Raw genomic sequence first — 15,626 nt, 5'->3', positions numbered from 1 at the left:
GATTATTTGCATATGCTGCTGTGTTGGCACATTCCTAGTTTGGATGCACTTTTAGCAATGTAAAAACATCCTGTACCAACATACCAATAGATCAGCCTCCACACTGAGAATCTATAGAGCACTTAGATTACCAGGGTAAGTGATAGGGTACAATTCATTTGCCAGTGTATATGACCAAGCTGGATAAGAAAAAGAATCCAGGAAAGTTTCTTCTGGGTGGGGGGGGGGCAGGGGGGAAGCCAAAAGAAAGCCAAGAAATGGTGCAGACAGTGATGACTGACATTCCAGCAGCAAGTTGCTCACCTTCTGAATACAGATCAAGCCACAGTTACTACCTCAAAGACCTTGCAAGCTGCACCTAATAAGGTAAAAGACCAGAGGAAAAGACATAAAATACAAAATCACTGAGAAGAGTAATAATAAGCATTACCTCTTACCAGCAATGCTTTTATCTCCTTGGTTCTGTGTTGTTGCAAGCTTTCTTAATATAATGTTTTCTAAGCATCTTGGGGTCCTGGTCAGATTGTTCTTGGTGCAGTGGAGTGTAAAAGCACATTTACCAACCAAAGACAAGCCAAGGAAAGATCTACTAGATACAGCCAGAGGACAGCAACAAGAATGGCTGGAGGTCTGGATAATGTGGATTGCAAGGAAAGACTGAAGGAACTGTGCTGCTTTCTTCTCCAGTTGAGAAGATGGAGGACAAACAGCTTATCAGTCTTCAAAGCGTAAGAGGTAGTAGTGAATATGACAGAAAGTACTGTACTTGGGGTGCAGCAGAGAGGCTTTAGCTTGGGTGCTGGGAAGAACTTTCCAGTAGTAAAGCCCTGGGCTAGGGAATGGGGAAGTTTCCAGAAGTGACTGTCTTCCACAGCAGGCTAGACAAAGAGCTGTCAGGAACAGTGACATCTAAGTGAGTCCTCCTAAAGAGAGAGGAGCAGAGCAGGCAGCTTCGCAGGGGCAGATCCAGCTCTGTGCTTCTACAACATTGTGCATGATGTTAGCAGTGAAGGGGTTCTTTTCTTGGCTGGATAAGTAAGCAAAGGGCCTGAGGCAAGAGAAGTTGCTGTGGCCATGAGTGGACTATCAAGAATTAAGTGCAGAGCCATATTTGAGCCCAACCTAAAAACCACTGACCCAACCTAGAATTTTTAACAACTTCTGGCTGAAGCTCCTGTGAAAACAGCCTGACTGGATTTTCAGGCAATGAAGAGAGGTGCAAGCTGATTGCAGTGACATGCGACTGAACCAGAGCAAGAGGGGACAATGAAGGATGTTTGGGTAATGCAGAGAGGTTGTGCTAAAATTAAACACTTGAGCGCACACTTTGCTTTTCTAGCCTGATCTCACTAAATCTTATGTTCCAGCTCACTGATAAATGCTGTCTTTTTCAGAGACATCAGGCCTGTGTCACAATAGATATCCGTTGGTTGTACAGCAGCCAAAAGAGAGAACAAAGTGTTGGCTTCTAGGTGCCTGTGTGAAAAGTTGTGACTACACTGATGGGCAAGTTCAAGAGAGTGATGGGTGCTTTGGGCTGTCTGCTACTCATGGCTGCTGTACAGGAGCCACCCTGTACTTCAGTGAGAGAAACTGCCGAGTGTTGCAGTGACTAGATTCATTCGTGCATTTGTGCAAAAGTAGATGTCTAAAGCCAATTCAGGTGCACTAGAGATCTAAAACATCCTGAAGGCCTGGCAGATCTGACACAGAGCCTAGGAAAAACTTGCATCCTGGGTAGTAGAAAATTTAATCTAAGGGTCTGGGCCTTGTAAAGTGGGAGGAGCCCTCCCAGACAAGCTGTGTACGGGTAGGGCATTACACACACCACAGAGACGCACAGGCGCACAGAGACAGACAGACACACTTGCGTGCACACACACACATGCACGCACACTCACACATACCCACACACCCACACAGAGTTTTACCAGTTCATTATGTTATCCAGCAGTGGATTTTTTTGTTTTCAGCAATGTAAAAGAAGATCCGCTGACAAAAGAGAGCCTTTCTGTGGAGAGAGCTTGCTGAGTTTGGGAAACTGCTTTCAATGCTATTGGCAAACACTTCACAGTGTAAACACAGACTACATCAGGCAGACAAATAAGTGCAGATGCGCTTTTCTGCAGGAACCATTTGGTGATAGACAATATATTTAAAAAATTCTCATCAAATTAATTGTGGCCAATTAGACATAACCCCTTCCCCTCATTCCTGAATCCCCTCCAATAGTGGCTGCTTGAATGGGAAGAACTCCTATCACCTGTTTCATTATGCAGATTGATATTCAAACATCTGAGAACAGTGCTGCTTTCTGCACGGCAAGGCTCCAAATTGCTAATGAAATGGCTCTGCCAGACAAGGCACTTAAACCCGCTCTCGCTGCTGCTACCAACAGTTCTCATGGCGAGTTGTGGGGAGGAGTGGGAAAGGGGCTCTCCACTTTGAATGTGCTAATAGCCCTCAGCCTGTGTGTTTATTGCTCTCCAGAGCAGTAAGATTTCTGGTCTCTGACTCTGAGAGGTTACTTTCCCAAAGCCATAGTCAGATTTGTACTTAATGCATCCTGATTTCAATGTGCAGAATGAGGGATTGAAGAGGCGGGCATCTGCTGGGCTCTGAACTCAGGAGTCTCCTGCCCAGAAGCCACTCCAGCCCTTTAGGCATGCTTGATGTCTTTCTCATGCAGAGATCAGACAGGGCAAAGACCTCAATCTATGGCTTGTATCTTCCCCCAAAAAGCATTTGATGTGAAGCTAGCCTTCTCAGAGACCTTCTCTTGTGGGTGAGAAGTTGTCACATCATCTTGTGTATAATGAGTACATTTCGTGGCTGAGGCCATGTGGGGAGTGAGTGGAAGGCTGCAGCTAGGGATGGCTGCTGCTGGGGACATGCCTCCTGCTGGGTTTATTCGGGCACAGGGCTATGGTTGAGCCCTGTGAGTTCCTCCTGGGCAGTTACCCCTCAAGGTAGCTATGGTTAAGCAGAGGGATTGTAGGGAGAAATAAGCAGTTTAGCATTAATGATCACCAGCAGGGAGATGGACTTTAACTTAGGACACAGAAGAAAGACAGAAAGGAACCACAAGACTGATTCCAGAGGACAAGATAAGGAAGTAGAAGGGCCAGACAACTATGCAGGAAAGAAGTAACCACAAAGACTGGTTCCAAGGGACAAGATAAGGGAGTAAAAGAACCATTGACAAGTATGCAGAAGTGAAGTAAGAAGTAAAGAGCACATCTGGAAGCTATGGAAAGGACCAACTGGGAGCTGGAAGACCCCGAACTCTAATATTATGATTGGTTCAGAGCTATGGTTTCCTCTTTGGAAGCACCCAGCTTGAGTTGTAATTAGTATACATGTGCCATTAAAACTTATTTTCCTCTGATTTGGCTTTGAATCTCAGTCTCAGTGAGAATCTAGGGTCAGACCCTGTTATGGTGGCCAGCAAACCCAATTTTCTGTAACAAGGATAGGGCCTGTGCTGCAGGAAAATGTGAACTGAGAGTTAACAGTGTATATGCAGACCCTGTGCAGCCCTATTTGCTGCTCCTTGTGATGCTCTGCAGCTGCTGCTTGCTCAGCAACTGGTGAGGTTGTTATTCTTAGCTTTCCCTCTCCAGTTATCACAACATTTTTAGATGGATCTGCACAAGGGCTCTTGTTTGTGCATGCCTGGGGCAGAGTAGCTATGATTTAGGTCCTTGGCAAGAGTAGCGTTTACACGAAGTGATGGAAGAGCTCTTTCAGGAATCTAAATCCTGACTATTTCTGTCAGTATCTTTGGTTAATTCCCTTTTCTGTATTACAGAGGCCTTGAGATTACCTTTGCACAGGCTGTCTCCATGTGATTGCCTCTGCAGCGTGCCTCAGCTCCTGTCTCATCATCTCTCAGACTCCTCCTAGACCAGCCTGCCAAAGTGCCTTGCTCCTTCAGGCCTCAAGGCAGCCTTACAATTGGCTTTCCTTACCGAGATCTTTATTATCAATTAACTTTCCTTCATACGGGTCTTCTCTAATTTCACCACACAAGCTCTTCCACCTTGTTGCCAGGACAGGACACACACTTTCTCAATATACTCAGTATGTTTTCTAGGAAGGCTTGCATGTCTTCATGCTCTGTCACTATGAGTTATGTGGGACAGAAGTCAGCTCAGGAGGACTCAGCCATTTCTAGCCCTGGAGAGCTTGTTGGAGAATCCTCCATTCTGGGACTGAGCTGTGCTCACCCACAGCCAAGCAAAAAATATGGGGATTTTTCAGCTGCCTTCTCTTGCTAGAAAGTTGTGTGCAGGCACCAGTTTTACTTCTCAAAGGTGAAGAAGCTAGCTACTTTTCTCTGTCTCCATGGACTTCTGAGTCAGCTGGGCATCAATTGCCTTCAGCTTTGCAAACACAACCACGTGGCTGAGGATGGGTATGTATGTATGTTCCTCTTAGGCATCCAAGTTAAAGATCTCTGGTGTGAGTCCCACATGGAACTTTTCAGACTGCTTCCTGTCTCATTGTCCACCAGACTATGCTTGAAGCACGTGTGCATGTGAGTGTGTGGGGAAGAATTGTTCTGACTGCGGAATGAATAGGGAGGTAAGGGATGCTAAGTGAGTGTTTAGCATATGGTTTTGTAGATTAGCCTGATTTACTTCTCTGGAAACATGCTTTTCCAGTTACAGAGAACAGTTGTTTTCTTCAGGAGGAGTGTTTTCATTTATTTATTCATTTATTGCCCAGGAGTTTAAGAATGAGATATGAAACCTTCCACCTTTGGCTAGATGGTGTTAAAGTGGGTGTGGGAACGCAGAGGGAGCAAAGAATAGTTCAAGGAAGGCATCACTACCCCATATCACAGTCTAGCCTGACTGTATAATTCTTCTAGTTTGAGTTAATAGACACAGTGACAAAAACAAGCAAACCCAAGAATTGCATCACTGGGGATAGAGAGTGGAGGTATAAAATGGACTTTGACTAAGACTTCTTTTTCCCTTAATACTCTTTGGGCCCAGAGAGAGGCTGTCATAGCTTCTGCCTCTCCAAAGGGCATGCTGCAGCTACACCAGTGCTGATTGGGCCTATCTATCCGCTGCTTGCCCAGCTGACTTTCCTCTGTGGAGGGCTTGTTGGGGATGAGATCCCCCTCCACACACAAGATTGAGTCTGCAGCCTCCAGGGAAACAAGTCACCCACTTTGCAAATTCCTGCTTTAGCGTGACAGGAGAGAGACTGTTCCTTTGTGTCTGATGTGGCAATGCCCTTCTCACAATGGGTCTCCTAAACTGCTGTTCTAATCAGCCTGGTAAAAAGAATAATTTTAGCATGCTGCAGTGATTTTTCTCTCATCAAAGTTTGCTTTCATTACAGATTTTGATAGCTATGAGCTTGTGTTTGTCCCTTGAGAGCATGACAAGGTTTTAAGAGGCACCTTACTGCCTGTTTTATGCTATATGAAACCTCTTCTTTTTTGGTGATGTGCCAACCTGTGTTTTAGAAAACAGACCTGATGCTTCATTTTGGCTTAAAGCAGTAGGTCAGGTGTTTTCTCTCACATACTTTTGTGTGCATGTACAGGTCAGACCATCTCATCCAAATTGGAGAGATGATTCCCTGCACAGCCAGAGGAGTTGACTGATGCAAAGAAATAGGTGCCATACATTCATTCTAGTGATGTGAACAGTGCCTCGACCTACTCACAGTCAAAGCTCCTAGATGGCCTCAATCCTGAAATGCTGTGAATCATAGTATCGGTAAGGTTGGAAGGGACCTCTGGAGATCATCTAGTCCAACTCCCTGCTCAAGCAGGGTCACTAGAGCATGTTAGACAGGGTTGCATCCAGGTGGGCTTTGAATATCTCCAGAGAAGGAGACTCTACAACCTCTCTAGGCAACCTGTTCCAGTGCTCTGTCACTCTCACAGTGAATAAATTCCTCCTCAACAAGATACAGTGTTTTACTCCGTCTGACAAAGGTCACTGATACTTGTGTAGTACATTTAATAACTCTGGGGTCCTCTGCTGAGTTGAATGGGTTCCACAATAGGTTTCAGCCAAACTCAAGAGTCAGGCCTGACTGCCTATCTTTGGAGCTATAGCTATAAACTGTAACCATGTTTCTACCACAAAAGGCAGCAGTGCACAATCACATATATTCATGTACTGGGTGATCTGTTATGTTAACTGGGTTTGGTCTGGCTGCTAGCATGTTCTTAACATGCTTCTTAAGATACCCAAATAAAAAGTCTAAGCTGAGAGTCAACAATTAGTATCACGCAAAGTACTATTTGATGTATCAAAAGAAGAGAGGGCTTCCCTCCATCTAACCTAATTTTGTATTTTTTTTTCTTTAGTGCTTATTCAGTTCTTGGCCTACAATTCTATGCTTCTTTCTGTCTGCTGGTTTTAAGGGGTCTTTATGCTTGACAGTCTAAATTTTACTGCTCATAAATCCTCAGAGAGCATTGATTATGATTTGAATTAAGCAAGTGTCATATAAAATCTCACAGTCTTACAGCTGTAGGGGAATATTATGATGAATGTATTTTCTGGGAGCAGCAAGAGGTTTGGAGTATTCCTTCTGCCAGCTCTGTTCTGGGCATCAAATGTTACTAGTGGCTCGCAACCACTAATAGAATTTCATTTGGGAAATTTGCCCAAAAGTTTGAAAGCTGATCTTTCGTTTGGTGAATCAGGCAGGAGGTGTTCAGAGAGGCATTACTTCTCATTAATTACTCTTCTACTTCAGGCAGAGTCAGGAAGTGCAAAGGCATCCACAGAACTGAAAAAGATACTTCTTAGAAACTAAATGGCACTGTGTAGATAAAATACACATAGATTTTATTGAAAATATTTCCTTGGCAGCATTTCAGCCTCCCTATTATCTTTTCCTTTTTTCCCTTTCCTTTTATCTAGCCTCCTTTTGATCTTTGATCACTGGCTATTTTATGCACTTAATCCAGATTGGACAAAAAGTTAAGATTGCTGAGTTTCACTCTGTGTCACTAATTACATTTGAAAATAGTGAAATATAATATTCTCTCAATAATATTTTCCGTCTGACATAAGGATAACATTACAACTACCTTCCATGTCACAACGGACATAGGTTCTCTGAGAAGAACATGCTCTCCCTGGCAGATGAGTGCTTCATGCTGAAAGATGGTGAGAAATGTTCTTTCTCTGTCTCTCCAGTTCCAGAAACCTAATGACTTCTCCCCACCTTTCCGATTTGGGACGGTTCCCAATGGCAGCACAGAAAGGAACATTCGTAACAACTACCCTGAAATGCACAGCTACATGGTGAAGTTCAATCAGAGGGGAGTGGATGATGCACTATTCTCACTGAAGACTGGGTGAGGCTTGCTTTGTCCAAAATTGCAACAGAAACTGACTTTTCTGCCTGCTTGTCTGGCAATTTTTTATGTGGTTTGGGCAATGAGTCTCCATTATCATTCCATGGGTAAAACTATAGCAAGACTACATAGAACACTAGAGACAATTTTGTGATGATCTTAGCTAGGTTTTTATATTAACATCTGTATAAGAGTTTCAGGTTTTCCTGTCTTTAAAAGACTGTTTGAAAAAAAAAGAAAAAAAAAAGAGGATCTTGTGTAGCCTTGTGTATGTTAGCCTTGTGTATATTAGTCCCAAAGATCTCACTTCAGCAAGCTGTTTCATGCTGATGGGTCCTTATGCATACACAAGAGAAACTCACAGAGTTCTGTGAGCAAAGTTTGTTTCAAACCATTTGCATTGTCATTGGAAATTCCTTTATTTTCCCTCCTTATGTGTATAAAAGATTATGTTAATTAGGAAGCTGAAACAATCCTTGTCAGACTAATCCCACCCTAGTGTATCAGTAGCTAATGCAGTGTAATGGAAGGTGTGCTTGAAGCAAATAGTTTGCAAGTGGCCCTTCCCTCTGGAATATTTTAGCATCAAGAGTCTAACAAATGTTGTTGGAATAATGAGGAAATATATAAAATCTGAGTATTTGATTGCGTAATTTGGGAAATGTAGGAAAAACCATTAGAAAAAAAAAACCTTTGAACAGCTCACCCAATATTAATAGCAATGGATCTGTGGAGGAGCTAACTTAAAATATCATTAATATTTGCAAGTCCTTGACACTTATAATCAAAGGCCTCCATCCACAACAGACCACTTTGGTTGTCAGAACCCAGCCCTGCTGAAAAAAAATAATTTTTCTTTATACCGTGTTGCATCCTTATGAGAAAGTTTATTCCAAAGCACGAACTAAGATGTTCAGCCAATTTAATTACTAGATTGACTGAATATTTCTAAACCTGTTTGCCAGGATCAGAAGGTGCATAGCCCATTATAAATGATTGTACCATTGTTGGATACCATCCTGAGAAAGTATTTGCCAATGTAGTCATCATCCAGGAAATAAATACGCTCTGTCCTGGAAATATATAGATGAAATAGAGCTCAACACTTGCAGTAGATGTCATCCTGGCTTCATACCCACCCTTGGACAGACCTTCCTGCAGATACACACTGGGACTGAGATGATCACCATGCTGAAAATACATGTGCAGGAGGGGGATTGAAAAGATAGTGTGGGTGTAAGAATGTGGAAGGTGGAAGGTCTTCGGTCTTTTACCAGAAAGTGCTAAATTTCAGATCTAGTGGGAGGATTTACTCATCGTCTGTCTCTGGTTATGTGGAAAATGCACCCCTCTGAGACTCCCCCCACACCCAAATCACTTTCACTGTTGGGGTGAGAAGAAGATTCTCAGCAATCATCCGTTGTGCTGTCTGCCCCTCCCAGCCAATAATGGGGATTTCTCTATGTTAAAGCAGAATCTTTCTGTTGGTTTTCAGCTAAGCACTCTTTACCAAAAAGCTACTCAGCATGGAAAACCATAAAGCTGTCACTGTGGCCACTTGACATTGATAAAGATCCAGCAGGATTTCTCACAGTAACTGGGGAGTTAAACACAATGTCCTGGCTACATTTAATTTTGGAAATTATATTTTGCTTAGCTAAATTGTGCCAGTGGTTTGGAGATAATCTTTTCCTTATTGCAGGCTCTGCTTTGCTATATAATATTGATATACGGTCTAAAATATTTTAGGTTCCTGTGAGATGAAAGGCATTACCAAAATTTAAGCTAGTCTTATGACTATGGATATCCCCATGGCTTTTCCTTCGTTCATCTTTACCTTGCAGTATGTTTCCATTCCAAATTTTGTTTCAGATCAGAAATGATGATTATTAAAGAGTCAGAGAGAAATGCAGTCCTCATTTATAGTTTAGATCCACCTGAAAACAGTTTCCAGGCTCAGACTTCTGTTACTTCTGATGAAGCTGAAAAAAGGTTATCTAGGAAAGGTTCATTTTGGCCTTTGATTAAGCTAGGAACACCTATGAACTCATGCAGATTCTGTCTTTTCTGTACTATGCCCTTCTTTTTCATCTGTGCAGGAAGTTGGATGCTTTCATTTATGATGCAGCAGTGCTAAACTACATGGCTGGCAGAGATGAAGGCTGCAAGCTGGTAACAATTGGGAGTGGGAAAGTGTTTGCCTCCACTGGCTATGGCATTGCCATCCAAAAGGATTCAGGCTGGAAGCGCCAGGTTGATCTTGCCATTCTGCAGCTTTTTGGAGATGGTAAGTGATAAGAAAAAGAGAAATTGGAGTCTTATTAAGAAATACAAAGCTTTGCATGTATGGAATTGATGTTCCATTTCCCGGGCTTTGGTGCTTCGGATTTAAGTAAAGAATAGAAGCTAAACTGCAAAACTTTGTTAGAGACATTGTACCAGAAATGCGCAGGGTAGTACCTATTTTATAATGTCTATGCAGGGTAGCAGTAACATGAAATGCAACTGCAAAAACATTTGAGAACTTATAGAATAAATTCAGATGTCCGTTTGAAAAATATCTTATGAAAACAAGATTTTTTTCATGAACTTTTCAGTGCCTTCAGGATTTTACCATGACCAAAATGACAAATAATACTGGACTTTCCATAGTCATCCCATATGTTACATTTCTAGAAAGAATCAAGTCATGTAGAAATGACCAAATTAAGAATTGAATTTTTCTGGAGCAAAGAGTTAACTCAGGTTACCCAAAACCTCAAAAAACAAGGATGGACTTGAGACTCAGAAGTACACTTTGGAGTGAGCTATTAATCAGCATATTATAGTTAACTGATTCATCTCATCCTTAATAGAGAAATTGCTAATATTTAAAAAATTATTCATGGATAAGGGTTTACTTGTTTGAAAATATTTCTTTAGCTGTCCCTTTTTACTCCAAATCACTTCTTTCTGAGTCTTCCTTTTGAATAATTTAAATTCACAGCTTATTTTTTTTTCCTATTTATTTTTTTCTGAAATCTGAAAAGAACGTATGGTATAGAGAATAGAGAAAGAACATAGAACTGATATACTTTAGCAGAAAATTGGCCACCCAACTGATATGCCTCTTAAGTAGGCTAATATAGATTATTTCAGAAAAAGACGTAAGATCTCCATAAAGCTTTTAGGACTATACTGTTATACCACATAAATATCTAGAATTTTCCCATCACTGGATTGGAGGTTGAAAATGTGAAAAAACAACTTCTCTAACAGCAAGAAAAGAATTGCCAACCTGCAACATCAGTTGTTTTTAAATGTCTGTGTGTGTTGGGGGGGGATATGAAATTAGGTTACAGAACATTCGTTCCTACCTTATACAAGTTAGTAATATTTTTGGTTGGTCAAAGCTTGGAAATGTCAAATTTGGACAAAACTGAAAGGAATAAAACTAGGTAAAAATACAAAAATATTTTTGAGACTAAATAGAAACATACGTTTTCATACATGTCAAAAACAAATTCAGAATTAGACTTTTGACTTTTAAAAAGCAACATTTTGAATTTTGAGCTGGAAATGAACAATGTTTTCATTTAAAAGTGACTCATTTCTGTCTACCAGTATCAGTCATTGATTTTTTCCTTTATTGACCTAATATGAAAGTGAAAGTTTATGAGGTGAGATCTTCAGTCAGTTGGTAGACTTGTTCAGTATCTTGCTGTAGATACTTAGGGAATGGGGTAGCTGGTCCTGTGGTATGACTTTCCATGACTAATATCTGACTGTGGAAAAAGCCTGTCACCTCGCCTGTGCCTAATTGCACCTGCCCCTTTCAGAAGGGTAGTCAGAATATTTCATGGACATAACTCCACAGTGACCATGTAACAAATGTGGAAACAGAGCATGACCGCTGGAAATGACCGCAGATCAGCTGCTCGCATTCAGTCTGCTCCTGCATGAGATTCTAAGTCATTGCAGGGCTGGCTAACCTTTTTCTTTCCTTCTCTCTGTCTTTCTAGGGGAGATGGAGGAGCTAGAAGCTTTGTGGCTCACTGGTATTTGTCACAATGAAAAGAACGAGGTTATGAGCAGCCAGCTGGATATAGATAACATGGCAGGCGTCTTCTACATGCTGGGAGCAGCCATGGCCCTCAGTCTTATCACCTTCATCTGCGAGCACCTCTTTTACTGGCAGTTCCGTCACTGCTTCATGGGTGTCTGCTCTGGCAAGCCTGGTGTGGTCTTCTCCATCAGCAGGGTGAGTGTCATTAGCTAGCAGTAAGGAACAGGTTCAGGATTTAATCAGGTGGTCCTAGGTATGGGAAATGGGGAAATCCACCAGAACTGCCTGGCGTGTGGGTAGCATAGAGTGGCAGTCTCCAGTGCAAAGGCTGACAACTTTTCCCTGTTAATGTTGCAAGAGCATTTCCTGTTTTCCTGTGGGGGAACTGTCTTCATGGGTATTTTGACATCCCCGGTCTCAGCTGGGTTAGGGTCATGAAAAAGAAAATTTTACATGGAAATGAAAACTCCGTATAAAGCAAGGTTAACTGTAATTGCTTCTGCAAAGAAAGTTGCAAGGAGGCCAAATTTGGGAACAAGTTAAATTACAGTGGATAACTTGATAAAAAATTTAAGAGTATTCAATGACCTGTTTATTACAGCTGTTCAGCTGAACTTGTGTTAGGTAAGAACTGTGCTATCCTGGACAGTCAGAAGTCCCTAACTGAAAGTCATGCCCCAAACCATGCAGAAATTCTTCTAGAGAGGGTGACCACATGAACTTAGCAATTGCTTTATGCAAATCATGCTTTAGGGAATAATATTTACATCTAAAGCAGATTCTAGGCATTTCTGAGTCATTTTTCTGCTTTTACTGTAGCTAGCAGTGTCCCACTTAGAGCCCTCTTCTTCATTCAGCCACTGATCCTTTCTACTGATCGTTTCTGAAGTGAAGTCAAAGCTCAGCATTTTTGACCTCACTGTCTGTTGCAACAGAATTAGCTCTGATTGTGCAAAAAGTATATCATTGCTGTGTAATATATTGTTGAGGACAATATATTTGTCAAAACCTTTCGAATACAAGACATAGCCTTTCTTGTATGTTGTTAGTTTTCATCCGGTTTATTCTAGAATGAGATGGAGGAGATGAAGTTTGGTGATCCTTAGCAGAATACAGATTCTTTCATTTTGAAATTGCCTGTTAGACCTGGTCCAGGTTAGCAAAATCTCTAAAAAGAGTTAATCATCATCTAGCTGCTGAGATCAAATGATAACATGATGTGATGGTGCCCATTTCACAGTTGACATTAATCAGCAGGCGCCATTTGGCAGGGCAAGGAATAAATGAGCCCCTTTCCTTCTGCCTCTGGGAATGGCCCTTGCAAATGGTCTGTGTCATGGATGAAGTGAGCTAGTGGGGAATGTGGAGGAATTAGGCACTACTGCTGTCTGATTTGAGGTTGAACAGAGGACTTTCAGGGATGTCAATTCAGAGTCAGTCATTGTTAAATTTAACTGAAGGTAATTAAAAGTAATCAAAAATTCCATCGCACCACACTATCCTATGCAAAAGACCTAAATGCCCATTTGGCAGTCCTGCTCTTTCTCTGTATTGCCTTTTCTAATATGTGCTAGTGAATAACGTAGCTAGTTTTATGACAAATGAAGCTGTTCTCTTTTAAGCAAGCTCCTGTCTCATTGATTCGCTGATGTCTAGATGAATTTCAATGGCCAGAAAGACTCACTTCCTCTCATCCACACAGAATCCTTGGTCTTATCTTGATGCTTTACTTCTCAAGGATATTATTTCTCCATTTGCAATTCCATATTACACCTATTAAATTTGAATAACCCCTACAGATGCTAGCAGGTGTGCTTGCATCATGCAGATATGACATGAAGCAAAGGAGAGGAAGAGAAAAGGAGGGAAGCAAAAAATGTGAGGAAGCAAAAGAGAAGAGCAGAAAAGGAAGGGCTGGTAGTGCACATCTAATTGGATTTCACTCTATTGTTCTTTGTGATGGAAGGTTGACAAGTTTTGCTTTCCCACTTCCCAGCACCTCTTGTGTATTCTCTGCAGAAGCACTCACCTTTCTGCTTCCTTTCATTTCAGGGTATCTACAGCTGCATCCATGGTGTGGCCATTGAGGAACGCCAGTCAGCAATGAACTCCCCCACGGCAACTATGAACAACACCCATTCCAACATCCTCCGCCTGCTTCGGACAGCCAAGAACATGGCCAACCTGTCAGGGGTCAATGGCTCACCGCAGAGTGCCCTGGACTTTATCCGCCGTGAGTCATCGGTCTACGATATCTCTGAGCATCGCCGCAGCTTCACCCACTCAGACTGCAAGTCCTATAACAACCCCCCTTGTGAGGAGAACCTCTTCAGCGATTATATTAGTGAGGTGGAAAGGACCTTCGGCAACCTCCAGCTGAAGGACAGCAATGTGTATCAGGACCACTACCACCACCACCACCGCCCCCACAGCATTGGCAGCACTAGCTCCATTGATGGGCTCTACGACTGTGACAACCCGCCCTTCAATGCCCAGTCGCGGTCCATTGGGAAGAAGCCCTTGGACCTGGGGTTGCCCCCTGCCAAGCATAGCCAGCTGGGTGACCTCTATGGCAAGTTCTCCTTCAAGAGTGACCGTTACGGAGGCAGTGGGGCACACGATGACCTAATCCGCTCAGATGTCTCTGACATTTCCACCCACACGGTCACCTATGGCAACATTGAGGGCAATGCAGCGAAGCGGCGGAAGCAGCAATACAAGGATAGCCTGAAGAAGCGCCCAGCCTCTGCCAAGTCCCGGCGGGAGTTTGACGAGATAGAGCTGGCCTACCGTCGGCGCCCACCCCGCTCACCAGACCACAAGCGCTACTTCAGGGATAAGGAAGGGCTACGGGACTTCTACCTGGACCAGTTTCGGGCAAAGGAGAACTCACCACACTGGGAACATGTGGACCTGACGGATATCTACAAAGAACGCGGAGATGAGTTTAAACGTGACACGGTAGGAGGAGGTGGTGGGTCCTGCACCAACAGGGCCCACCACAAGCATGGCTCAGGGGAATTCGGTGGGGGCAACGAGCACAAGCATGGTGTTGTGAGTGGAGTTCCAGCGCCATGGGAGAAGAACCTTACCAACCTAGACTGGGAGGACCGGCCTGGGGCTAATTTCTGCCGTGGTTGCCCTTCTAAGCTGCACAATTATACGCCGGCAGTGGTGGGGCAGAACTCCACCCGCCAGGCCTGCATCCGGTGCGAGGCCTGCAAGAAATCAGGCAACCTCTATGACATCAGTGAGGACAACTCGCTCCAAGAGCTGGACCAGCCACCTGCCCCCGTGCCCGTGGCCACCAGCGCCACTTCCTCCTCCAAATATCCTCAGAGCCCTTCCAATTCTGCCTCCAAAGTGCAGAAGAAGAACCGCAACAAGCTCCGTCGGCAGCACTCCTACGACACCTTTGTGGACCTGCAGAAGGATGATTCGGCCCTGGCACCCCGCAGTGTCAGCCTCAAGGACAAGGGCCGCTTTGTGGAGGGGAGCCCCTATGCCCACATGTTTGAGATGCCAGCCAGTGAGACCACCTTTGCCAACAACAAGTCCTCAGTGCCCGCCACCAGCTACCACCACCACAACAACCCCGGCAGCAGTGGGGGTTACATGCTCAGCAAGTCGCTCTACCCTGACCGGGTCACTCAAAACCCTTTCATCCCCACTTTTGGGGATGACCAATGCTTGCTCCACGGCAGCAAATCTTACTTCTTCAGGCAGCCTGTGGTGGCAGGAGGGCCCAAAGCCAGGCCAGACTTCCGAGCCATCGTCACCACCAACAAGCCGGTGGTTTCAGCCCTTCATGGGGCTGTGCCAGCCCGTTTCCAGAAGGACATCTGTATAGGGAACCAGTCCAACCCCTGTGTGCCTAACAACAAAAACCCCAGGGCTTTCAATGGCTCCAGCAACGGGCATGTTTATGAGAAACTCTCCAGTATTGAGTCTGACGTTTGAGTGAGAGGGGAGGAACGCGGGGAGGAACTGGGGGTGGATGTGGAGTGTGGGAGGGTGGGGTGGGATCAATCCCATCCGCTACTCTCCCAGGTCATCCTTAGTTTGTGGGATACTGGAGTTCTGTGTAGGGCAGCACTGGTGACAAGTGCCACCTCTTTGGTTTCCCCTCTTTCTACTTCCCTTCCTCCCCCCCCCCCCCCTTTAAATCTCTTTTTCCATGTTCTCACTCCTTCCATTCTCCTCCATTCCTGGCCATTGCACTTTACAGTGACGTCGGAG

The 15,626-nt window shown here is 43.8% G+C and overlaps 1 protein-coding gene across 1 annotated transcript in view; it reads left to right on the top strand.

The window, feature by feature from the left end:
* GRIN2B (glutamate ionotropic receptor NMDA type subunit 2B) overlaps window positions 1-15,347 on the top strand; it is a 206,142-nt gene extending 190,795 nt beyond the window's left edge. Inside the window, exons 10-13 of the mRNA XM_062586741.1 lie at window positions 7,182-7,342; window positions 9,442-9,629; window positions 11,344-11,582; window positions 13,440-15,347. Of these exons, the coding sequence (XP_062442725.1) occupies window positions 7,182-7,342; window positions 9,442-9,629; window positions 11,344-11,582; window positions 13,440-15,347 (2,496 nt within the window). The remainder of the gene's footprint in view (window positions 1-7,181; window positions 7,343-9,441; window positions 9,630-11,343; window positions 11,583-13,439) is intronic.
* Window positions 15,348-15,626: the final 279 nt, after the last annotated feature.

The sequence above is a fragment of the Rhea pennata genome, chromosome 1 (genome assembly GCF_028389875.1).
Source record: "Rhea pennata isolate bPtePen1 chromosome 1, bPtePen1.pri, whole genome shotgun sequence".
In the NCBI taxonomy this organism is placed as follows: domain Eukaryota; kingdom Metazoa; phylum Chordata; class Aves; order Rheiformes; family Rheidae; genus Rhea; species Rhea pennata.
The sequence above is the reverse complement of the archived record's forward strand: the minus strand, read 5'-3'. Positions and strand labels throughout refer to the sequence as shown.